Source organism: Delphinapterus leucas, chromosome 4, assembly GCF_059928025.1.
Source record: "Delphinapterus leucas isolate spDelLeu-1000000601 "Yukka" chromosome 4, BTC_Dleu_Yukka2, whole genome shotgun sequence".
Lineage (NCBI taxonomy): Eukaryota > Metazoa > Chordata > Mammalia > Artiodactyla > Monodontidae > Delphinapterus > Delphinapterus leucas.
Window position 1 is genome coordinate 106,950,188 of NC_143132.1, and position 25,970 is coordinate 106,976,157.

Sequence of the window (25,970 nt, forward strand, 5' to 3'; positions counted from 1 at the left end):
TTTCACGGAGACTCTGTCATTGCAAATACCTGGGTGGGGGAGGGCGAGGGGAGCAGGGGAAAATTCAGGAAAACACTGCCCTAATTTTTCTTATAGATATTGTAATTCACCCCTCCACATTTGCCAGGATGCAAAGGTCCTTTGTAGGATCCTCACTCTCCTCTCTCCCCATCCCCTGAAACCTTCCCCACCCCTCTCGTTCTTTTCTCATCCTCTAAGCCTCTCTTCCTTGTGACTCTCCTGCTCTCTGGTTGGCCTAAATCCCAGGGTGTAGATGGACAAGGATGCAGGGTCAGTGTAGGAGGCAAGAGGAATTCATCTTCTTGCTTTATGACCCTACCCATATCTTCATCCTCAAATGTTACTAATGAGGTCTCTACTCCTAATGGTAGCTTCACGTGGAGCCTTACGTGTCATCATTGGTCCACAGCAGTTATCGACTGGGAGCCCAGCACTAGAGTCTCTGGGTCCAAATCCCAGCTCTCTAATCTACTAGCTATGTGGCTTAGACAAGTTATTTAATGCCTTGTGTTCCCCACCTGTAAAATAGGAATGAAATAGCCTCATACAGTTGTTATGAGGATTAAAGGAGTTAATGTTTACAAAGCATCCAGGATCTGGCATATAGACAAGCATATGTAAGTATTGGGCGTCATTTTTCTAAAGCTGGTAGGTAGTGCAAAAGTTGCATGTAGACAATACTACCCTTGAAATCTCTTCAATGGCCTGTAAATTGCACCGTTTGGAATACTACAGGTAGCTTCTTCAGTTAGGTGCCTGATGAGGGATTTGGCTTGTGTTTAGAGAGCATGTTGTATGGAGAGTATGTATCTTTAAACTTTAAAAGTGCTTTCAGCACAGAGAGGTGCTGCCACAGTGATAGCTCACGGGGGGACACCCAAGGGAGCAGCAGACTTTCCCTTTTCACACTCATTCTGGGGAACACATTCAGACTGAAATGCTGGGCAGAATCGCTTATGTTACATAAATCACTCTCAGCTCTCACTCTTGGAACAAGTGGCTGCATTTGTAAGTTACCTGTATGTATGAGGTGACGCCACTCTAACGTAAACTTGGGGGGAACCCACTGGCCTGCGATCAGGAGAAGAGCACTGCCACAGCTACTGTGAGGCCTCGAAGAAGTCTTAAACCTCCCTGGTTAAGAAATGATTGCTAAGGTCTCTACCAGTGCAAATGGTCTATGGTTTTATTAGGCCCAGAAAGGAGCTGATGAGAATAATCAGTTATTTAATTGGTACCATTGCCTTACTCTCTGTGGGCTGTTAATTAAGTAAGAACTACAATGGGACTGTATTATTTCAACTTTGGGAATAGAGGGAGGATTGCCCGATCCTAAAACCCTTCCTCTTTAGCCTTCATTGCAACGTTCTCACCTTCAAGCTCTGTGTTCAAGTTCACGCTCACGTTCTATAGAGATTTATCTGGTCTCATACTCCCAGGCAGAGTTCTTTATTTCATAGCCATTTGTTTAGAGAGTACATAAGAATAGGGCACCTCCTGGACTGAGGTTCAGGAAGCTCCTGTTGTCAATACAGCAAAGAAGCCCAGCCAAGGAGGTAAGTTAAGCATTGGTTTCCACGTCCAGGAAACAGGCAGTGGGTCTAAAAGGTGTTTCCTGTGTTCTATCTTCCTTTCATTGCCCTTTTCTGTTTGGTTCCCGTGGGAATCTGTTTGGGGAAAATCTGGCAAGTATTGGGCATATTTGTTGCTGGTCCACTTGTTTCCTTGTGGCAGGGAGAGAAGGACAGGATATAGAAAGGATATAGAAAGGAGAAAAGTAGGGGATTTAAGCTGCTTTTTGAGGCTCAAATTAAATTCTGGAGAAATATAATCATTTTTGACAGGACTTTTTGAGACAAAATAAGGAAAGAGTTCTTTTGAAGATCATCAAGCCAGAATCTGTGATTCCATGCACATTTCCAAATGTCTTTGTTTTCCTCTCTCTCTTCTGGGCACCAAGTTCACATTCTGAGCTCATGCCATCCTACTAAAGGCTATCTTGTGTCATTTGTTTCTCTTGCAGAGCGTGTCAAAGAAGACCTCAAAGTCTGGAGAAAAATGACCTTTCAAGGAATACGAAGTCTATGTCCTGCTACATGTTTTTGTCTCACTAACCTCTGGTGACTGAGACGCGTGGTCCTGGGCCTGCGGATAGTCCATTGATTATCAGACCCCTCAGCATGCATCAACTCTTCAGACTGGTCTTGGGACAAAAAGATCTTTCACGAGCCGGCGACCTCTTCTCCTTAGATGACTCTGAGATTGAAGACAGCCTGACAGAAGCCTTGGAGCAAATTAAAATCATTAGCTCATCTTCAGTAAGTAAACTCGTTCTTAGACTAGACCCCTGAAATGACCTATTCCGGAGCTAAATGACTGTACATATCCTGGGGAAAAAGATCTTTGCAGAGGAAAGAGGAAGGACCACTCATGTTGGTCTCTCTTAGCCCTTCTCTGTGGTTTAGCTGGCATCTGAGAAATAATACCAGGGAAGTCTTTGATTTGGGGAGCACCCAGACCACCTTTTGCCCATTCACAGAGACCAGAACTCTGGAAATGGCAGACCAGAGTGGAATTCTCACAAAAGGCTGTCTAAAGGTTGTTTCTACATCCTTGAAATGACATGGAGAGGAGAGGGAGCAAATCTGGGGGAAAGCAGACCCACCGAGCTGCACAAGAGCATCAGTAAACAAAGCAGCGCCTGAGATGGGGGTTAAATAATGAAAGAAGGCAAGGTGACACCTCCTGCCACACAGGTAATACGAGACCAGGACAGCTATCTCTCTGCTGCCAGAAGTGACAGTTGCCCAGGGCTTAATCACGCTGATTCTGTTTGCTTCTGTATAATCTCTATTTTTTGAACCTTTCCTTTGCTCCTTTTTCTACACCCCCCCCACCCATTTAATTCAACTCACCCGTTATTAGCCCCCGGTACGATTAGACAAACTTAAAATCTCCATCAACCCTCCCATTCCTTCGCTTTTCCTCAGTGTCAAGATTATATATCCTGAAAGCACTTCTGAAAGAGAGCGCGTGTGGAGTGCCTGGCGTGGTCGGATGTTGACCTTCTTGACTGTGCTTGCAGGTTGGTCCCATTTCAAAGGCCAAGGCCACCAATTATCCCTTCCCATCCTCCCAGCTCAACAGTGTTTTTGCCAACACTTGGCACAAACACCCACCAGGCAAAGGAAAGAGACAGGACTCCAGCCATAAAATACTGAATAGCAAATATGTACATATTTCAGAGATAACAGCTTTCTTCCATGTCATAATGAAAAGATGCTTAAAAGGCATAGCAACCAGTGCTGCTTCCTCCTCAAATCTGTCAGCACGTTCTCTTGTTGGCTGCCATTAACGTGCCAAGTCCGCCCAGTGACAAGTGAAGTCACTGCCCAAACACTATTTTTTTCTCAGGTAATGTTTTTGACAGCAATTATGTGTCCAGAAAATTAATCAACTTAGTCTGACTCAGAAAACAAAGTATTCCTGGTACATTTCCGCTTTCTGGGTAGGATTTGTGTGCTATTTCCAGCAGTCCCTTCCTTCATACTCCTCTGGAAGTAAACTGGCTGAATGTGCTACTGATTTTATCTAATCTAATGGAAAATATGTGTATGTATATCTAGGTATCTGTATCTATATTTCCCTGAAGCCTATTTCCACTAGAGGTCACTAGTGTCAGTGATTTCTTCTGTTTCTTCATCAATTGCTTTGTCTCACAGATGTCAAATTCAGAATTTCAGGACTGGTGAGTTCTATTATGTGTCCCCACTTTTAACCATTAAGGCTGGCATGTCCTTTGTCATCAAGAGCACTGTCCATACTTTAAGCCCTCCACTTAGCATCCCACGAGACTAGTAGGTCTGGAGAGCTAGTAGTTCTCTTGAGATCTACATCTACTAATTTCTGTCACATCCCATTTCTTCCATTCTCTATCTGTAACCATGGCACAGAGTAGATAGGTGGCAGAATAAAAAGAATAATTTTTTTTTAGAGGAAATCATGCAGATCATTCCAATTTTTAAATGCAGGGATCATGTTGATCGATACAGTTTTGAAATTTGCTGATCAATCCTAGTTATAAACATGTCCCTGTTTGGCATTCCTTCCCAGCTCCCCTTCTTTAAAAGCCAGTTCAAGTTTCATTATTCCTGAAATGATTTCTAGTGGTTCTAGTTCTTAGTGGTTGCCTCTTTCTAAAAGGACTTAATTGCCCTTTTGCATTATACTTTTCTTATTGAAAGTCATCTATTCATATATCCTCAAGTGCAGTCTCTACATGGGGGAGTCCAGGATCTATGTTTTCAGCCTTCATATCTCTCGCTGAATTTCAAGCTCGTACTAATTGATATCCATCACCTCAGATTCAATATATCTAAATTAGCAGTTGTCACCTTTCTTCCAGTTATACTATACTACCCTTTTCCTAGATCTCCAGGTTTGAAACCTGGAGTCATTCTTGACCTCTTTCTCTCACTCTCGCCTTTTCCTGTAAATTCTGTAGGCACTGCATGAGAAATGCCTCTCATCTGCTGCTTCCCTTCCCTTCCTGCTGCTATCACCTTGGCTTAGGCTCTCAAACTAATTGATCTCCCTGCCTTTGGCCTTGCCTTTCTCTAGTTCAATCTACTAACAGTTACCAGCTTAAATTTCCTAAGCCAGGTTTTATTACATGTCTCTCCATTGTTCATAGTGTTTCCATGATGCCTCAATACCCATGACATTCAATGACCAATGCCAGTGACCAGTCCCCTGAACGACCATGCCTACTCTATGGTTACTTCCCTGTTAGCTGCATCCCATCCTTCCCTTATAACCAAGATCAGATAAATATTCCTTCTTAGGCCTTTCCTAATGACCCTGGATCTCAGTAATCAATTCGACTTCTCAGTTCCTCTTTAGAAACATAGAACTGGAAGGACCTTCTAAACTGTCTTGTCCAACTTCCTTACAGCACAGAAATCCCTTCTTTAGGATTCTCGACAAATAGGTGGCCTCTCCTTCTGTTTTTGCAACGATGGGGACATAGTACGTTTCTGATATTTTTTTCCTGCTCCACCATTTTCCTTTGGTAAATTGCCCCTTCCCATTGCCTGAAGCCTTCCTTGATGGGGCCTTGAGTCAAGGTTTTCTACTTTGCCTTTGACAGGGAGGGGGGAAGGCAGGAGTGGGGACACCTGACCCAAGCTATGCCAATCAGATTTTCTTTCCCAGTAATTCTAGAAAAGAAATCAGCAAAGGGTGAGCTATCATGATGATGGTGTCCCAAAGAAACAGTCCTTGCTTCCTGTCCCTCTATGACTATAGCTGCCTCAGTCATTGTCTTTCTAAGGCTAGATACTACAAATTTCCCTTCAAATCTGCAAGCCACCTCATATCTTTTAATTATTTTATTTGTTTGTTTATTTTGCTACAGTTATCCAAACTTTTCCTGCTGCTTATGAACAAAGAATCCTAACTGTCAAAGAGATAGCTGTCTCACTGTTGGAAGTTCAAATTGTTAGTGTGTTCCTCCTTTTGGCCTAATAAAATCGCAGTCTATGTATTTTCTTTCTACTATTCTTTGTTCTATTCTCTGCCCTCAACAATCAAGAGAATCTAACCTCTGTTCCTACAAGAAGAACTTTAAACATGTGCAGATAGGTATCAGGTCTCACCTCTGGCTTCTCTTCCCAGCTGAATATCCTTATGTTTTTCCGTGACAAAGAAGGGCCTGTAGCAGGGATAGTTTACACCAGTCTCTGGTCTGGAAACTCAATTTTGTCAGTACGTGAGAAATGCTATTTAAATCATGCTATCAGAAGTATGAAACATAATGGTGACTTAGTGATTTATAATGAAAAGTATAACGTCTGTCAGAATTATTGTGTGTTCCATGCTATTCTCCCCGACTCTATTTACCCAGTCTTTCTCTAGACAAGGAGTATTATTACTGATTAAGCGTCTTCCTCCTCTATTATAATCACATTTTAGCCCTACCTCCCGGAGATTGTATTTAACTTACCTGTAAAGTCACCCATGTATAGGTAGTGTCTTGCATTAGCCCTGTAGTTATTAGCTAATCCCACTCATACAAGTGGGGTTTTTTTGTTTGTTTAATCCTCAAAGGGCAATCTTTTTTCCAGATTTTTGGAGGATGCCTCTTTGTAGCCTATGTTCTCAGAATTTTGGTTACCCTCCCCTGGAATCTTTTAAATTTGTTATTGTAATTTATCATTGCCTGATACTTGAACCAATTGCTTGGAACAGTTGCTGATTCTAGTCAGATACTCTGCTTCTAAAACTTCTTTTCAATAGTAACGTCACACAATTGGCCACATTTATCCTTTGATGTTCCAAGACCCTCAGGTTAAATCAAGATTTGTAATTAGATAACTTGAAAAAAAATTTTAAGTATAGAATATCACATTTTAACCATTGAAATAATATTCTTGTCTTTAGGCCCTCATTCCAGAATGTTTATACCTTTTAAAAAACCATGATTCTGTCCAATATATTAGTTATCATTCCCAGCTTTGCAGAATCTGAAAATTCAGTAAGCAAGCCTCTAATCCTTCCCCCAAAGTCACTCATAAAACAATCGAATGTTACTTGACTCTGCTCTGCAGTCCATGCCCTTTTTTTCCATCAGTTACTCTAAAACAGAGCTCGAAAATATTTTATCCTCAGGCTTGATTTGAGAAAGTGACTTCTCATTCGAAATTCTAAGTTCCCAAATACACCTTTAAGTTTTGTCTTTTCATTTCAAGTCTTATCTGGACTACCTAGGCTCCCTCTTTCCAGACTATCCAGGTGAGACTTTCTCCCTATCCATTCAGCCTCTTCTCATACTCTCAGCACCACCTTTCCCACGATGCGCACCCATGCCTAATCGATCTACCCGTCTTCCAGTTCTCTTTAATTTTTTTAACAATAAAAAAATGTTAGGTACACGAAAATCACCAAATTTAAGAAATTAAATAAAATTGTTATCACCTGCATGTGTCTCTCTAACCCAACGCACCTCCCTTTCCTCTCTTAAGGAAACCAATATCCTGTTGTGGTATTTATCCATACGTGTTTTTATTTCTTTGCTACATATGCACGGCTCAAAAATGATATAGCACTGTAGTTCATGTTTTTAAACTTTATATAAATAGTGTCATAAGTCTCAATGTTATGTTTTTGAGGTTTATCTATGTCGGTACATGTAGTTCCAATTCTTTTGTTTTCAGTGAAATAGTGTATTCGATCACATGACTATGCCACAATTTATCTATGCAATCTTTTTTTGATGGACATTCACTATTTTAACAGTGCTGCAGCGAACATTCTTATAATTAACAATTTTGGCAAATGTGCTTAATATCTAGTGTACACAATCAGTAGCGAAACAACTAATTTTGGGGTTTTGTGTACTTTCAATTTTCTGATAAACCACCAAATTGCTCTCCAATGTGGTTTTACCAATTTACACTCCCATCAAACATGTACAGTATGAGAGTCCCAGTGGCTTTTTTTCCTTATCAATGCTTGCTTTTATCAGATTTTTAAAGCGTCAGTTTAAGTGAAGCAGTGTCTGATTGTTATTTAAACTTTCACTCCTCTCATTATTATTATTATTATTTTTGTGGTACGCGGGCCTCTCACTGCTGTGGCCTCTCCCGTTGTGGAGCACAGGCTCCGGACACGCAGGCTCAGCGGCCATGGCTTACGGGCCCAGCCGCTCCGCGGCATGTGGTATCTTCCCAGACCGGGGCACAAACCCGCGTACCCTGCATCGGCAGGCGGACTCTCAACCACTGCGCCACCAGGGAAGCTCTCACTCCTCTCATTATTAGGGAGTCTGACCATTTCTTCATATGTTTATTTGCTATTTGCTATTTGAGTTTTCTTTTAAGTAAAGCACCTCTTTATGGTTTGGGTTTTTTTTTTCCTTTCCATTTTTCTCTTGAGGTTTAAAAAGAATCTGTTCTTGTTAAAGGAGTTTTTTGTATATTTTTCTACAAATCCTTTGTCACTTTGTGCATGTTGCATGTCTCTTACTCCAAATATAGCTTGCCTTTTTTTTTTTTTTTTTTCTTTTGCGGTACACGGGCCTCTCACTGTTGTGGTCTCTCCCGTTGTGGAGCACAGGCTCCGGACGCGCAGGCTCAGCGGCCATGGCTCACGGGCCCAGATGTTCTGCGGCATGTGGGATCCTCCCGGGCCGGGGCATGAACCCCTGTCCCCTGCATCGGCAGGTGGACTCTCAACCTCTGCGCCACCAGGGAAGCCCAGCTTGCCTTTTACTGTAACATCTTGATATCCGATAGGATGAGTATCCCCAAACTCTTTCTTTAAAATTGTTTTGATTTATTTCTGTTCTTTAATAATTTTGTATTAAGCTTCTCAAGTTTCATGAATAATTCTGTCAGTATCTTGATTGAAATTTCATTATATCTATAGATTAATCTGAAGAAAATTAACATCTTTATGGTACTGTTTTCTTATCTGTAGATAATGTTCATCTGTCCATTTATTTAGATCTTCTTCAATATCTTTCAATAAGGTTTTATGATTTTTTTTCTTAAGGGTCTTGAGTCTTATACATTCTTTAAAATTTATAAATATTTTATGCTTTTAGCTGAAGTTATAAATGGTACCCTTTTAAAAAATTATATTTTTCAACTATTTTTGAGGTGATAATAGCATAAATAACACTTGTATAGTAATATTATGTCCAGTAAACTCCCTCAACTCTCTTATTACTTATAAATTTTTTCCATTTATTCAACAAATATTTATTAGGTACCTACTATGTTCCAGACACTTCTATGCTGAGGACATAGGAGTAAGTAAAATAGACCAAAAAAAACACAAAAAACAACTCTGCCTTCATCCATTTAATTGGGTGAGGCAGAAGACAAAATAAATAAGGAAAATATGTAGTATATTAGAAGAGGATAAGTGCTATGCAGAAAAATAAAACAAAGAATGGGGACATAAAATTGGAGGTTTGAAATTTTAAGTAGAACAGACAAGGCAGGCCATACTAAGAAGCTGACATTTAAGCAAAACTTGAAGGAGATGAGGGAGCATTACCTGTGGATACCTGCAGGAAATCATTTCAGGTAGAGGACCATAAAGTACAAAGGTCCTTAAGTTGAGGGCAGCCTAGAGTTTTTGAGGAACAGCAAGGAGGTCAGTGTGCTTGCAGCAGAGGGAGCAAAGTGGAAAGATCATAGGAGATCGGGTCAGAAGGAAAGGGCAGGCTGGATCATATTGGTCCTTGGGCAGAGAGCTGGAGAGTTCTGACCAGAGAAGTAACATGATCTGACTTTCCTTTTCCTGTTTTGAAAAGAGTCTGCAAAAAGGCAAAAGTGGAAACAGGGTGGCCAATTAACCTGCTTCTGCAATAACCCAGATATAAGAAACAACAGAGACTCTTGGAGCAATAGAGGTGATAAGAAGTGTTCAGATTCTGGATATATTTTGAAAGTGGTACAAACAAGATTCGTTGATATGGGTACGGCATGTAAAATGAGAGAGAGAAAGGACTCGAAGATTTTTGGCCTGAAAAACTAGAATGATAAAATTGTTGTTAAGTAAAATGGAGAAGACTGGGAGGAACAGATTTGGGGGAGAGGTAGAAAGGACTCAAGAGTTCTTTGGACATGTAAAGTCTGAGCTGTCAGACATCTGAGCAGAGATATAGTGTAGATAGTTGGATATATGAGTCTGGGGTTGAGCAGAGAAGTCTGGGCTGGATATTTTAATGTTGGAACTCATCGGCCTTGAGACTGGATGGGATCACCAAGGAAGTGAGTGTAGACAGAGAAGAAAGTCCAAAGGCTGAGTCCAGCGCACAAAGATCAAAAAGATGATGAAGGAGGACAAGTCAAGTACACTGAGAGAAGGGTCCAGTGAAAGAGGAAGAAAGTCAGAAAAGCATGATGTCCCGAGAGCCAAGTGGACACTATCAAGGACAGAGCGATGTCAAATGCTGCTGATAGGTCAAGTGATGTGAGGACTGAGAACTGACCATTATTCCAGCACATGAAGGTCATTGTGACTTGACAAAAACAGTATCATTGGGTAGAGAGGAGTGAAAACTGGATTGGAGTTCAAGACAGAATGGGAGGAGATTTGGAGAAAATGAGCCGTGACAACTCTGGGCATTTTCCTACCAAGAGCAACAGGGAAATGGAGTGGTAATTAGAAAGAATTAGGGAGTCCAAGAAAGGATTTTTTTAAGAAAAGAGAAGCACATTCTTTGGAATTTTTTATATATACAATCATTATCTTAAAATAATGATGGTTTTGTTTCTTCCTTCTCAATTCTTACGTCTTTTATTTGATTTCTCTGTCTCCTTGTCCTGACTAGCTCTCGAGAACAATGTTGAATACAATAGGAATAGCAGATACACTTTTTTCCTTCTTTAAAGGAAGCTTTCTGACTTTGCAATGTAAGTATAACGTCGTTTGCTCCAGGCTTTTGGTTAATATCTTTTGTCAGATTAAGGAGATTCCCTTTCATTTGTATTTTTCTAAGAACTGTTAAAGTTTATCAACTGCTTTTTCTGCTCTTTCTAGATAATCCGATTTTCTCTTTTAATCTGTTAATGTGGTGAACTGCAGTAATAGATTTTTAAAATATAAAGCCATTGTTACACTCCTGGGATAAAATAAAATTTTACATTTATTTTAATATATTTCCTGATTTGGTTTCATATTTTTAAAGCAGTTTTGGAACTGTAAGCTTGGCCTATAATTATCCTTTCTTCTACTAATCTTACCTGGCTTTGGTATCAAAGTATAAATACTAGTCTCATAAAATGAGTTGGGAAATATCTCCACATTTCTATTATATACAACAGTTTTATAAGGTGGTGATGATCTATTCCTTGATCTCACAAAACACCCTTGGGGCACCATGAGTTTGTCTGGTTGGTTTTCTGGGGTAGATTTCTGAGGTACTGATTCAATTTCTTTGAAGAAAATGGAAGGATTTTTGCTTCAGTCACTTTTGATAAAATATAATTTCTAGGAAATTGTACATCTGAGTTTTCAAATTGATTGACATAAAAATGTTTGCATTATTTTGTGTGTGTTCTGCTGCATCTGTATTTAAATGCTCTTTTTCACTGATATTTTCTTTCATCAATATTTTTAGAATTTTGTCTTTTTTTAAAGCTTTTAGCATCTATATAGGATCTTTCTTTCTTATTAATTTCTTTTTTAATGTTTATGATTTTCCTCTTTATTCTTTCTCTGGTTGTATTCTGCTTTTTTTTTTTTTTTTTACTCATCTCCTGAGTTGTATGATTAGCTTATTGCTTTTTTTTATTTTCTTATTTTTTAATATAAGCACTTAAGATGATAGATTTCTTGCTAAGTACCACTTAGCTTCATCCTACAAGTTTTTGAGACATAGTATTTTCATTATAAGTTCTAAATACTTTATTGATTGTGATTTCCTCTTTGACTCATAAGTAAGTTAGAAGGTTGTGCTTTAATGTCCCAAAGAATATTTGTAATCTTGTTGAGTTAAAATTTAACTGCATTGTAGTCAGAGAATGTTAACTGCATGATACCAATTGTTTGGAAATGGTTGACTTGCTTTGTAGCATAGTTTATGGCTAATCTGTGTACATAGTAATAGCTAATGCTTATGTAGCAGTTGCTTTGTTCCAGGAACTGTTCTAAGAGCTTATCACAAGTTAATATGCTTTTTCCTTTCTAAACTTTTGAGATAAATATACTAATATTATCCCCATTTTATAGACGAGGAAACTGAGAGACAGAGAGTTTAGTAATTTAACTTGTCCAAGATTATATAGCTAGTAAATTGTAGAGCCAAGAATCAAGTTCAGAGAGTTTGGCTTCAGAAACTGTTCTTAGCACCACACTATACTGCCTGCCTCTTTACATGTTTCATATGTGCCCAAGAAGAATGCGTATTTTCTAATCATTGAGCATAAGACATTAAGCTTGTCAATTAAAGAATTCTTATTAATTATATTGTTCAAATTTTCTATAGCCTTAATAAAATTGTTTTTGCTTGGACTGCCAATTGCTAAGAGAGGCATTTAAAAATTTTAAATTTCTATTTCTAGTCTCTTAGTAGTCACCTTTAAAATTTTAGCAAACATAGTCACTATATTTCATCAATTCTAAGATACTTTTCACATATCTATATCTCTGAAACAAGTATACATTTTATAATTGATTGAAATCTAACAGTTGCTATGGGCCAGGCAATAGGCATAATATAGTTGTCATTGCCCACGTATGCATGAACTTATCATAGCTTTGCATATTGTTACCATTCCAACTGAATTATGTGCATTATTATTACCAATATTGAGTTAATATACATTTAAAATGTTTCAAAACTTCTAAATATAATGTGGCACTGAAACAAAAACTTATTAGCAATGCAGAAAGGCACGGAAAGAGAGGACCAGGGTATAAATTCTGTATTAACGAATGAAATATTCATAATTGCGGGAAAGATAGAAATTCCATCTTTTCTTGCAAAACAGTAACTGAGAACTTTATGGAACCTAAAACAAAACAAAATAAAAACACCTTTTTATTACTGAGGTATTTGTAAAAGATTGCCTATTAAAATATAGTAAGTAGTGCAACTGAAAGCAGAAGAAACAGGCAAGTCCCTTAGAATAGATGAAAGAAATTTCAAAGAAACGAATTCGTGTCGTGCATAAGATTTTCTTTAAGGCATGATGTAACTCACAATTAAATGGCACATTTTTCTCTTTCTTCATAATGGTAGGTCTTATAATTGACACCTTCTTACATCTGATAAATTATAATGAATGTCTAAAGTTATGCAATGGCTCTATTCTCCTCCTATTACCACAAGGAAGTTGGAACACTTTAATACTCATCTTACATATTCTTAAGCAGCACTTTTATTCTACCTTGTTTAATGCCCTCAAAACTATTCTTTAAAATTACTGACTTGTTTTTTTAAATTCAGCCAATGCTTACTTTGAGCACCTAAGGTACTGTTTCTTTTCTCACCATTCTTTTTTTTTTTTATTATTCTCTTCCTCCTTTTTTTTTTCCTTTTGAATCCAAATTCCTACTTTCTGAAGTATACATTTTAAAGCCCCTTCAGTGAAGGTCTGTTAGTAATAAACCCTCTCAATGTTTGTTTTTCTGTTTTTCAGACTTTCTGTCTTTATTTTGCCCTTAATTTTGAATGATAATTACCTGGATATAGATTTCTAGATTTGTAGTCTTTTTATTCCTCAGTAATCTATACTATTGCTGTTGTGAAATCTGCTGTCAGTTTGTCATTCCTTTATGCATAATCTACTTTTTTCTATTTTAATATTTTCTCTGTGTCTTTGATGTTATAGGTTTTCACTCTATTATGTGTCTAGATGTGGTTTTATTTGTGTACTTCTACTTAATCCTCATTGTGTTTTGTGATTTTGAGTTTTATGCCTTTTATCAAACTTGGAAAGTTCTTAAATATTGTATCAAATATTGCCTTTCCCATCTAATCTCTCCTTCTGGAAATCCTATTTATTTACTGATTTATGCATTCCAAAAATATGTTTTGAGTACCTACTATCTTCCAGCAATGTTTTTAGATATTGGGAATATAATGGTAAACAAAGCAGACAAAAAGAATTGCCCTCATATCCTTTATATTCTATCCTATTTTATTCATGTCTCTCTTTCTTTTTAATTGTGGTATAATTGACATATAACATTATGTTAGTGTCAGGTATACAACATAATGATTTGATATTTGTATGTATTGCAAAATGGTCACCACAATAGGCCTAGTTAACATCCATCACCATCAAAGTTACAAATTTTTCCCCTTGTGATGATAGTTAATAACACTGTATTGCATATTTGAAAGCTGCTGAGAGAGTAGATCATAAAGGTTCTCATCACAGGAAAAAAATGTTTTGGAACTCTATGTCTCTTCATCTTTTATATTTTCCATCTCTATGTGATACTTTGTTTTTTCGTTTCCTCAGCTCTGTATTCCAATCCACTGAGTATTTGGGGGTTGGAATTTGATTGCCATCCAAGTTTCATTTGGCTTCCATTCTAAGTTTCATTCGGTTCTTTTTGACATCTTTGGGGCCTTTTTAAAGTGACTTGGTCTTTGTTCATAAAAATAATTTTCCTTTGGGGCTTCCTTGGTGGCGCAGTGGTTGAGAGTCCGCCTGCCGATACAGGGGACACGGGTTCGTGCCCCGGTCCGGGAAGATCCCACATGCCGCAGAGTGGCTGGGCCCGTGAGCCATGGCCGCTGAGCCTGCGCGTCCGGAGCCTGTGCTCCGCAACGGAAGAGGCCACAACAGTGAGAGCCCCGCGTACTGCAAAAAAATAATAATAATTTTCCTTTATACATTGAATCATTTTGAACATATAATTGCATAATTTGAGATCAATAATTCTATTACTTGAAATTTTTGAGTATCTAATCTGCTTATTAGAGACTTAGCTTCTTATTTCCTTGAGTGCTTTATAAATCTGAATTTTTTAGTTGTGTTTAAATAAGGATTTTACTTGTGTGAATACTGAATTGCTTGAGGGTTGAGTGTTTTATCCCTCAAAGCAGTTTTATACTTGCTTCTGCTGGGAACCCCAGTGATATTATCATCTCTGAGACAGCTTCTGGTTTTGTTGTTGTTGTTAGTGTTAGTGTCTTGAGTTTGGAGATTCTTGGAATGGTAAAATAAATGAGGTATGCATATAGGTGTGGTTTTTAAAGTGGAAAGAGTGATACAAATATAAAGGATTATCAATATGGACGCCAATGTAGAATGTGACCATAACCGAGGAGTAACTATGTGGTGTTTTTTGTGCTGTATGTTATTTAGTGGTTATGGAATAAATGTATAAAAATTGTAACCAAAGAAGGCAATATCTGGAATTCTCTGTAAGTTATAAACCCAAGGCTGGCTTTTAGGGTTCTGGTATCCTTAAGAGAAATAATAAACATAGGAATAGCTAACCTTTATCTGTACTTACTATGTGCCACACACTATTGTAAATCCTTTCCCTGTATGTTAGCTCATTTAATCCTCACAACTATGACTATAGGAGGTAAATATTAATAACATTCCAATTTTAAAGATTAGTCAACTGAGTTATAGAGAGAAGTGATTGCCCAAGATTGCAGAGCTGATAAGACCAGAACATAGCTTTGAGCTTGGGCGGTCTGACCCAAGAGCCCATGCTCATAACCACTATGTTATACTGTCTCTAAAGGGGAAGAGAAATGGTCCATCCTTTGCCATAAGATGTCTCCCTTCTTCTCTCTCAAGCCCCTACTTTCATGCCAAATCCACTCTTCCCACCACTAACCATTTTATTTCAGAGGTTCCACATTCCCTTTTGCCAGTGGGCCATTCCCTGAAGAGTGCTTACAACATAGAGAAGGGTGACTAAAAGATTAATGGATGGTGATGTGGAGGTGTGGTGTCTATGGCTGAGTGGGAGTTATCCATCCTGATAACTAGACCTGGAGCAGCACAATGCGTGACTTTTTCATTGTCCTACTCCTCCATTTTGACATGCCCACCACTTTAGGATAAATTACTTTAAAATTGACAATGACCAGGTCACTGTGAGAATGAATCTCTAAACTCAGCTTGATGGGTTTGCTATTAAATAGATCTGGTCCTTGGAAGATATTCATTTTAATATGCATGGGTACTAACCCAATCTTGTGCTCAAGCATAAACACATACATATGAACACATATATATTTCATAAGAACAGGGTGTTTCCTGGAATGTGAATCAGGAAAACCCTAACTTCAAAGCTGATTCTTCACCAAAAAGCTTTAAACTATTCAATTACATCATTAAAATAATTTAAAAGGTTGGGTTTTTTTGTTTTTGTTTGTTTGTTTTGCTTTGTCTTTTTGAATATCTGCCGAAGGAAGCAGTTAACCACTAATTCAGGTTTTTCCCTTTACTGGAGGAAATCTCCTTTTTAGAGAATAAATTTTTCTTCATGTCATACATAGGAATTTGAATATATAAAATTTCCAGTTGAGAAGTCTCTTTATTTTTAGTGAAGTGGTATGGAATAAGAAATTATTAGCTTCAAGAAGTTCACAGTAATAAGAAGGTTCCTAACTGGTGCACCTATACCTAATATATTAACATATCAGCTGAATTTACGACCAGTGTGAAGTGATTTATCCTTATGGACAGCTGCTCAACTTTGCTAGTTAGAAATCTTTGAATATATGCCTTTGGTTCAACAATCTCACTGACACTATCCTGCACACTCCAGCGTCATTCCAAGGCAGCTTTTTCAAAATTTCCTAAAAATTCAGTACTCTCTTAGCATGGAAGTTATTGAACCTTTGTGTTCATGAACCAAGACACATACATATGCCATGTGCTTTCATTGATTTGCACCTTCAACTTTTACTGAGGCTTGTTTCATCCAAATGAAAATCTCTTTGCTATTTGTTGTTAAATGATTGTTTAGGCATGGTTTAGTATGTTTCTCAATGTCATCTATATAAGCTCTGTGGTAACTGGGTTCCAGGGACCCAATTTAAAATGACTGCTCCAAGGGAGAAACAAAATCTTGGGTGAGGCCATTTCCTTTGACCAAGGACAGTTTTGGCAGGCAAACTTGGCTATGAACCAGCTGAGAAAATAAGTGTCTTTTTCCTAGCAGGGGATTTGGGCAGTGTAGCATAGTCTCTACTACAGTCTACCCCTGGCACCATGTGAGTCCATTTGCTTTATGTAATCATTTCTTCCCATACGGAAACAGCTTCTCGGAGATGCTGATTGATCTCTACCACTCCAGTTGGTATCAGTGCTGCAATTGGTACTCATCGTCTCATGGCAGGCTGAATAATGGTTCCCCAAAGATGTCCACATCTTAAACTCCAGAACCTATGGATTTTACCTTACATGGCAAAAGGGATTTTTCAGATGTAATATAGTTCAGGATCTTGACATGGGGAGATTTTTCTCTTTTATCTGGGTGGGCTTGGTATAATCACAAGGATCCTTGCAGTAGGGAGGCGAGAAAGTCAGAGGCAGAAGAAGGAGATGGAATGATGGAAGCAAGGTTGGAGTGATGTACTTTGAAGATGGAGGCTCATGGAGGCCATGAGTCAAGGAATGCACATAACTTGTAGAAACTAGAAAAGAAAAGGAATTGGATTCTCCCCTCAGAGCCTCCAGATGAACTATCTGTACTTTAGCCCAATGAGACTCATTTTCAACTTTTTACCTCCAGAACTGTAAGAAAATTAATTTGTCAACACAAATTCTTGAGCCTCTAAATATGTGATAATTCATTACAGCAGCAACAAGAAAGCTGATATAGTCTTCCTCCTTCAGCACCTATTCTAGATTCTTCTCACCTTCAGCTTGCACCTCTGCTGATTTAAGTTGCTTCTTAGTTGGGGGACTCAGATGCTTTTTCCTGAGGGATCTGAGACCCTGGTCTCCATGCCCTTCTTAGGCTGCGACTACTCCATTGTCCATTTACATCAAAATTGGGCAAGGGAGTGCCTACAGATGCCCCACTGTGTAACAGCAGCCCAACCTCCTCCTAATGCTGTGGCCAACTACCCTTGCCAGGATGGCAGCTCTTTTTGTTTTCTGCTGGTCTCTTGACTCAGGAACCTGGAGTGGCTGGGCTCCCAGGCGTGTGTATTCTACCCATAGTGAATTCAACACCATGCGATGGTCATTATTTTAGCATGTATGTATGTATATATATTGCTTGTTGGAGAATGGTGGCCCATTCATATAGAGTATTTGGCTGAGTTGCTCCTTCAAAAGCCTATTCTATTGATCTGTTAGTCCAGCAGTTTCAGGTGGTATGTGATAAGAACAAGTGATAGAATCCCATGATCATGTGCCAACTGCTGAACCTCCTTGCTGTAAAGTGGTTCTTTGGTCAGATACAATGTTTTGTGGGATCCTATGTCAGCAGATCACATACTCTGTGACCCCTTAAATAGTAGTTGAGGCTTAAGACCTGGGGGCAGGAAAGGCAAACTCAAACTCTGATTACATCTATTCAGTAGGTATTGATGTCTTTTCTGGAGTGGAAAGACCTAAAGCAAAAAAATTGCCATCAAATGATTGATTGGTTTTCTTGAGGGATAGTGCATTTTGGGGGCTGAGCACTGACCTCTGTTGCCAGCAGACTGCACACTTAGGCAATGACAATAATAACAAGATCAACCTTGGTGAATAGGAGCTTATGCTGTTGGGTGATGCCTAGCTTATATCCCAAGGCTACTCCATTCATGCACCCATTGGATCACACTGTAGTGGCTATGATAAAGCTGATGTCATCTAAGCCATTCTATCCACTTGTTTTTTTAGTGCCCCTTCTGTGGTTAATGCTCTCATGGGCATTAAAATGGGATAAAAAAGATATCTACACTTTGTGCCAAATTCCATGTATCAAACCACATGTTTCTTGCTCAGAGTTCCTTATCTCTGATCTCTCAATCTTCCTTCTTCCAGGCCCTTGTCCATTCAGCCAAGCCATCTGCCACCACTCATGATTCTTAGCTCTTACATGTACGTTCCTTTTTCCATACAAAGTTAATGACCAAGTGCACAGCCTGAAGCTCTGTCCATTGGGAGAATTTTCTCTTATTGTTGTCATTCAAGGTCTACTTCTAACTAGGTCTACACTGTAACAGCAGTCAAATTTTGACTTCCATCCACATACTGAGCTAACCCATCAGTAGTCCAAGTTCACATGTTTTCCTACTCTGTCAGCAGATCATAAGGGAACCTGCCATATGACTGTGTCTTGGAGGTGTCATTTCTATAGTAGTAGATGACAAAGGAGTCTAGGCTTATTTGTGCCTTCTGGCTTTGTTTGTGTCTAACCCAAGATGTGCCACTTCCTAGCAAAATAACTGAACTCCAAAAGTTAAGAAAAAACAAAATCATAGTACAAAATAAAATGACATATTAAGATCAAATATATCTATCATATCATTTCATCTAAATGGTCAAACTTGTCTGTTATAAGAAAAAGACTTTTAGATGGGATCACAAGGCAAAAGCTAGCAAACAAGAGACATATATTAAATAAAATGATTTAGAAAATGTAAAAATAAAAAGATGAAAATCAATAATTTACTTTATTAAAGTACATGTTAAAATTTATTCAAATTAAAGCAAATCCTTTTGATATTTACAGCAAAACCATATGCCACATATTCAAAACTAATATGAGTTTATTATTATTTTTTGTACCATGCCAAATTACCAAATAAAGCACATGAAATGACACTTTGAGACAGAAAGTCAACACTGAGTCAAAATTAATCCTCTTTGCTGAAAATTCTGAGAAGCAGTTTGTCCACATATCTGCTAAAGCAGGGCCCTCTGTTCTCAAATGAAGATCTGTGAACTCTGCATGTAATCCCACCATGTTTAAAAAAGAGTGGATATATGTATATGTATAACTGATTCACTCTGCTGTACAGCAGAAACTAACACAACATTGTAAATCAACTATACTCCAATAAAAATTAATTTTAAAAAAGTGCTGACAGAATGATTTGGAATCATATGATCAAGTACTACCTTCTTATTTTTGTATAACCTATATACTAGGCATATCTTCAGCTATTAAGAAGCATTGAATAATGACTACTAAATTGTTTTATACAAAGTTATATTAACAGCCATTCATTTGATGTAAATCAATGTAAAAGTATGTAAAAGAAATGTTAAAAATAAGAAAATGATGCTAGGAAAATGCAAACCAAAAGAAAGAACTCATGATCTTTATATCAGACAAGGAAAAACATATGCCAAAAACACTAAATGAGACAAAGAAAGGAAATTTTTACGACAAAGGATTTGGTTCACAAGTTATAAAGATTAAGAATATCTATGTATCAAATTATATAGCAACAATATTCATAAAATGAAAACTTTAGGAGATACCAGGAAAAAAAGATAAGATATATTAGTTGTAGGAAATTTTAATTCACTTCTCTTGGGCCATAATACATGAAAGTAAAAAAATTTAAGTAAGGCTATAAGAAAGATCTTCCAAAATCTTTTTATGAAATTGTCATAAAGTTGGTATGAAACCTGACAAAGATAAAGACAAATCCCTCAAATATTGATGCAAAATTATTAAATAAAATATTAATAAACCAAACCCAGTAGCACATTAAAAAATTAATTTCCCAGGATGCAATAGGATATATTCCAGGAATGCAAAGATAACTGACATTAGGAAATTTGTGTCTATAATTTATCATATTAATAGATCTAAGGGCAAAAATAATATATCTATAAATTCTAAAAAGGCATTTAATGAAATTCATTATCCATTCTTGATTAAAAGATAAATTCAATAAAACAGGAATAGAGGGCTTCCCTGGTGGCGCAGTGGTTGAGAGTCCGCCTGCCGATGCAGGGGACACGGGTTCGTGCCCCGGTCCAGGAAGATCCCACATGCCGCGGAGCGGCTGGGCCCGTGAGCCACGGCCGCTGAGCCTGCGCGTCCGGAGCCTGTGCTCCACAACGGGAGAGGCCACAACAGTGAGAGGCCCGCGTACCGAAAAAAAAAAAAAAAAAAAAACAGGAATAGATTGGTACTTTCTTAACATTATAAAAAAACAGCATAATGCTGTTTACGCTGTTTCTTAACATTATAAAATATATCTTAACATTACAAAAAAACAGCATAATACTTACTAGAGAAATTCTAGGAGTATTTTCCTTAAAGTTAGGAACTGTACAAGACTTTCTAGTATAATGTAATTCTTTTACATTTTTCTAGAGATTCTAGCCAAAACAATAAGAAGATAAAATTAGCAAAAAGTTTAAAAAGGAGGAGGTAAAATTGCCATCTTTTGCAAATAACATGAGAACATAACTGGAAATCCAAGAGGATCAACTGAAAACACTCTAACATTAAAAGAATTCAGTGAATTGGTAGGGTATTAAATTAGTGTTCAGAAATTGGTAGATTTTATATAACAATAACCAGTTAGTGGAAATAGTCACCAAGAAGAACCAATTTAGAATGTCAACAGAAAGATAAAGTATCTAGATATATAAATAATCTGCATGAATAAATGTGCATGCTCTAGATTAAGAAATCTTTAAAATCTTTTTGAGGGGCACAAAAGTGGACCTGAAAAGTAGAGAGCCATGCTATATTCTTACATAGGAAACTCAGCATCATAAATATGTCAGTTATCCCTAAATTAGTTGAAATATTTTAATAAAAACATCATCAGAAATTTTCTTTCTGAACTAGGCAAGATGATTCTATAGCTCCTCTGTGTAGCAGTAGTAGTACTCACAGTAGTGATAATAACAACCAAGAAAAAATATAAAACAGAAGAGTAATGGAGAGACACCAATCTACTTCCACTTATAGGAATTTGTTCTATGCACATGCTCCTGTAAGTGTGAAGTAACTTGCATATGAAGTTAGACAATGCAACATTTTTCATAATTCCAAAGACTGGAAACTGCCTAAACATTCATCAATAGGGGGCAAATTAAATACACTATGGTACCTCCTTACATTGGTGTACTATCCTACCATAAACGTGAAAGGCGAAACTCTTCATATGTTAGTTTGAAAAGATCTCCAAGATTTAGTATGAAGTGAGAAAGCAAGATGCAGATGTGTATGTCCATTTTGCTACCATTTGTGTGTAAAATAGGGAGTGGGGGAGTATATATGTATATGTACGTATGTATGTGTATCATATATTTCTCTACGTACATATGTACATTTGCTTGAATATGTATATAAAGTCTTTGTAAGGATACACAAGAAAGTAATAACTTGGTTCTTTGTGGGAGGGTAATGAGTAGGGGAAAAGGGAGGCTTTTTTCTTATTTCCTATTTTTTAAATTAAATTTTAAATTAAGATTCATAAATATATTTTTTCACATAATTAAATTCTGAAAATCAGTGCCAACAAAATCTTCTTTCCTATTCAATTAAAACCAATGAGAATATTATGCTTAGTGAAATAAGTCAGAGAAATACAAATACTATATGATATCACTTATATGTGGAATCTAAAATAATAATACAAATGAATGTATACAAGACAGAAACAAACTCACAAACATAGAAAACAAACTTGTGGATATCAAAGGGGAGAGGGAAGAAGGGAGGGACAAATCAGGGGTATGGGATTAACAGATATAAATCACTATATATAAAACAGATAAGCAACAAGGATTTACTATATAGCATTATACCCATTATCTTATAATAACCTATAATGGAATATAATCTGCAAAAATACTGAACCACTATGCTGTACACCTGAAACTAACACACCTGAAACTAACATAATATTGTATATTGTGATACATATATCAACTATACTTCAATTTTTTATAAATTAAATAAATGAATAAAACCAATGAACCTTTACTGGGCATCAACTATGTACCAGGTACGATTATATGTTCCGGAAGCACTGTGGTACACAATTTCCTCTTCTTCTTGGAGTCCAGAGAGCTTAGAGAAAATGTTATGGAGCAATCATATTAACCATCTTAGCATTTACAGTTGGAATACAGGCTTCCTTCTGTCTGTGGTATTGGTTCTGTTTCATCTGATTTTATGTATATTCCCTTTATTACATAAAGTAACCAATATGATGCTGCTTCATATTTGAAGATGATGCCATTAAAATAACTGCTTTTTACAAGAACAGTTATGGCCAAAGATAGTGATTTTAGCCCAATGGTGTTCTCTGTTATTTTTCTCCCCTAAGGATGGTTTTGGTTTTTCTGTTGCTGCAGAGATTTTTGGAAAAGTCAGCGTCACTTATTTGCCCTCTAATATTCCATTTTTCTCTATGACTTGGCTCTATAAGTACCTATTTGCTATATAGGTTCTGGCACAAGTAATAAGTCTGCTGCATTAAAATTAAAAATACACTCACCAACAAAGGAGAAAGGTAAAAGAAAATATAATAAACAGTCCACCAAACCAAGTGATGTTCATTCTAGGAATATGGTGATGGATTAATATCCGGAAATTTCATACTATATGATAACGTAACACTTCACATCCATAAGCCAGGTAAGGAAAAAAATGCTTGGTTACCTCTATATATGCTGAAAGGACATGAAAAAAATTAAAACAAATATTTAAACTTTCAAAATAGAAAGTGGTGCATCTATATGATTTAAAACACAGTATTTTCTTGCTTTTGGCCATAAAATTGTATATATCAAAAATCAAGAACTAAAACCAGAAACTAAACCGCATTCCTTCTTTTATCCTTTTTATGTGAAATAGCTTAGGAAATTCTAGCTGACACAATAAGCCGTGAGATATATAAAAGGTACAGATACAATACAGAAGTCTTTCTAGTAAACCCAAGAGAATGATCAGAAAAAATACTACAATTAAGAAGGCTAGAGGGCTTCCCTGGTGGCGCAGTGGTTGAGAATCTGACTGCCAATGCAGGGGACATGGGTTTGAGCCCTGGTCTGGGAAAATCCCACATGCTGCAGAGCAACTAAGCCCGTGCACCACAACTACTGAGCCCACGTGCCACAACTACTGAAGCCCACGCGCCTAGAGCCTGCGCTCCGCAACAAGAGAAGCCACCACAACGACAAGCCCGCGCACTGCAAGGAAGAGTAGCCCCCGCTCACGGCAACCACAGAAAGCCTGCCCTCAGCAACGAAGACCCAACGCAGCCAAAAATAAAGTAAATAAAATTAATAAATTTTTTTAAAAAAAGAAGACGAGCTAAACGGCTCGGTATCACACCTCGCCAGACTTCAGCGCAGCAATGGTGAAACCACGTCCCGTCACTGCTCCGTGCAGGGAAATGCACGTGGGACACATGCGAGACGTGCAACCGTGGCATCTCCTTCCACAGGCTTCCCAACAAGGACAACCAGAGGCGAGGCTTGTGGCTGGCCAACTACCAGCGCCTGGACCCTAGTGGCCAGGGCCTGTGGGACCCGGCACCCGAGTACATCTGCTTCAAACACTTTGAGGAGAACTGCTTTGAGCTGGTGGGAATCAGTGGGTATCACAGGCTGAAGGAGGGAGCAGTTCCCACAATATCTGAGTGCTTCTCCAAGTTCCGCCCAACGACCAGGACCCAGGGGCACAGTTACCCACTTGGACCTCCTAAAGTCAGCCAGCTCCCGCGACGCAGTAAGCACTGCTCTGAGGGCCAAGGGTCCACAATGCCAACTTCTCCGCCTCCACCTCCTGACGTCACTTGCCTTCCGGCGGAAGAGCCGTCAGCCCCTGCCGCTTTGCCTACGTACCCCACTGAGAGGCTGGAGGCTCGCCTCAGTAGCGCCTTCTGAGACCTCTTGGGGCCTCTGGGCGCCCAGGCAGATGAAGCGGGCCGCAGCACTGATCCGGCACCCAAGCGGGAACCGGCAGCCGTCGCCTCTGGAGCCGAGGACCGCCTCCCCCTCGGCCTGCGTGCTGCGCCTTCCGCCACCCGCCGGAGCCTCCATCCAAAACGAGCCCAGCGACCGGGTGGGCAGCGGCCTGCTCTGGAAGCGGCGGGCTGAGGCCGCACCTGACGCCCTGGACAAGGCCCAGCGCCAGCTGCAGGCCTGCAAGCGGCGGGAGCAGAGGCTGACCAAGCTGCAGCAGGGGCGGCGCGGGAGAAGAGGGCCCAGGCGGCTGCCCGCCGGACTCTGCAGGAGCATGCGCAGGACTTTGCCATGCAGCTAAGCCGCAGCATGGCCTGAGCGAGGGGCTGCCCGTCAGGGCTCCAGCCTCTGCCAAGCTCAGAATCCTCCTGGAGAGGGACCTGACCTGAGTTGCGTTCACCAGACCTGCCAGATGCCAAAATAAATGGGATTCTAGAAGGAAGCCCTGCTCTCTGGCTCAGCTCCCCACTCACCACCAGGCCTGTCTCATCGGAAAAACACGAGAATGACGATTACTGACCTCCTGAGGCTGCTATGCTTGGCAAGTAGTGAGGGCCCTACAATGACCTTTCTGGTCCCTGGAGGGCAGGGATGAGGCATGTGGGGAGCAGAGGGACAGGCACGTGGGCAGCCATCCTGGCCTCGACCTGTGTCCTCATTTTCCTTCAGTTCAGCTGGAATGTGGAAGGCCTCCCCTCACCTGTGGTCATCAGGTAAGTGTGTGAGGTGACGTACAGCACACGTGACCTCTGCCTCTTGGGCCTCGGCCACAACGGCCCCAAGAGCACCACTGAATTCTTTCTAGTCCTGGAAACGGCCACACAGTGTTGTGAAATTTGCTTTTGGGGGCCCTCGGAGTACAACTTCATTGATTCACATTACGCCTGGGAGAGTGGAACGGCCATTACAGGAGGCGGACGCAGAGCAGGGTTCACAGGTGGTTCCCGAGCCCAAACTCTGAGGCCAGCTGAGGCGCATCTTGCACCGCCGGCTGCTAGCTTGCAGGTGGCTACAGGTGAACTCCCCTCGCCTCAGGGCCACCAGCACACGGCACCCGGGACTCTTCAGCAAGGCCTGAGGAGTGGCAGGTGCTGCATTTACGCGGGGCACAACCAGAGGCAGGAAACGAACTCTAAGGCCCAGAAAGTAGACCATCTTTCCCTAAAGTGGCTTCCTGGCAGCTGGGGCAGAAGGGCGCTTGTTCCCAGAAGGGAGGCAGAGTGGTGGCTTCGGCACCGGGCTGGACTCTCAGCACCTTCTGCCGGGAAGGTGGGGTGGCCTGCCCTTGCTTTCCCGGCCCAGGCAGGAGCCTCCAGTGCAGCCCAGGAGCAAGGCAGCCACAGAGGGGCCGGGAGAGCCGGCTCCAGCCCCCCAGGGCTCCGCTCCGGCGGGGAGAGGCCAGAAGTCGGCCTGCATTCCTCCCACCGGCCTTCCAACTACCTGGCGGGGGCACCCCCGGTAGGGGTGGGGAGCTGCTGGCATGAGCAGAGAACCAGGCAAGACTGGCTGATCCTGAGGCCTCTGGTGGCACGGCCAGGCCTCAGCTCCAGGAGACCGCGGACT

General features: G+C 39.7%; 1 protein-coding gene and 1 pseudogene across 1 annotated transcript in view; both read left to right on the top strand.

Moving 5' to 3' along the window:
• Positions 1 to 2,144: 2,144 nt before the first annotated feature.
• The window catches only part of VEPH1 (ventricular zone expressed PH domain containing 1), a 209,797-nt gene continuing 185,971 nt past the window's right edge, over positions 2,145 to 25,970 (top strand). The window contains exon 1 of the mRNA XM_022573628.2: positions 2,145 to 2,339. Coding sequence (XP_022429336.1) covers positions 2,202 to 2,339 — 138 coding nt within the window. The 5' untranslated portion in view covers positions 2,145 to 2,201. The remainder of the gene's footprint in view (positions 2,340 to 25,970) is intronic.
• On the top strand, positions 3,079 to 24,827 carry LOC149749403 (THAP domain-containing protein 7 pseudogene; annotated as a pseudogene).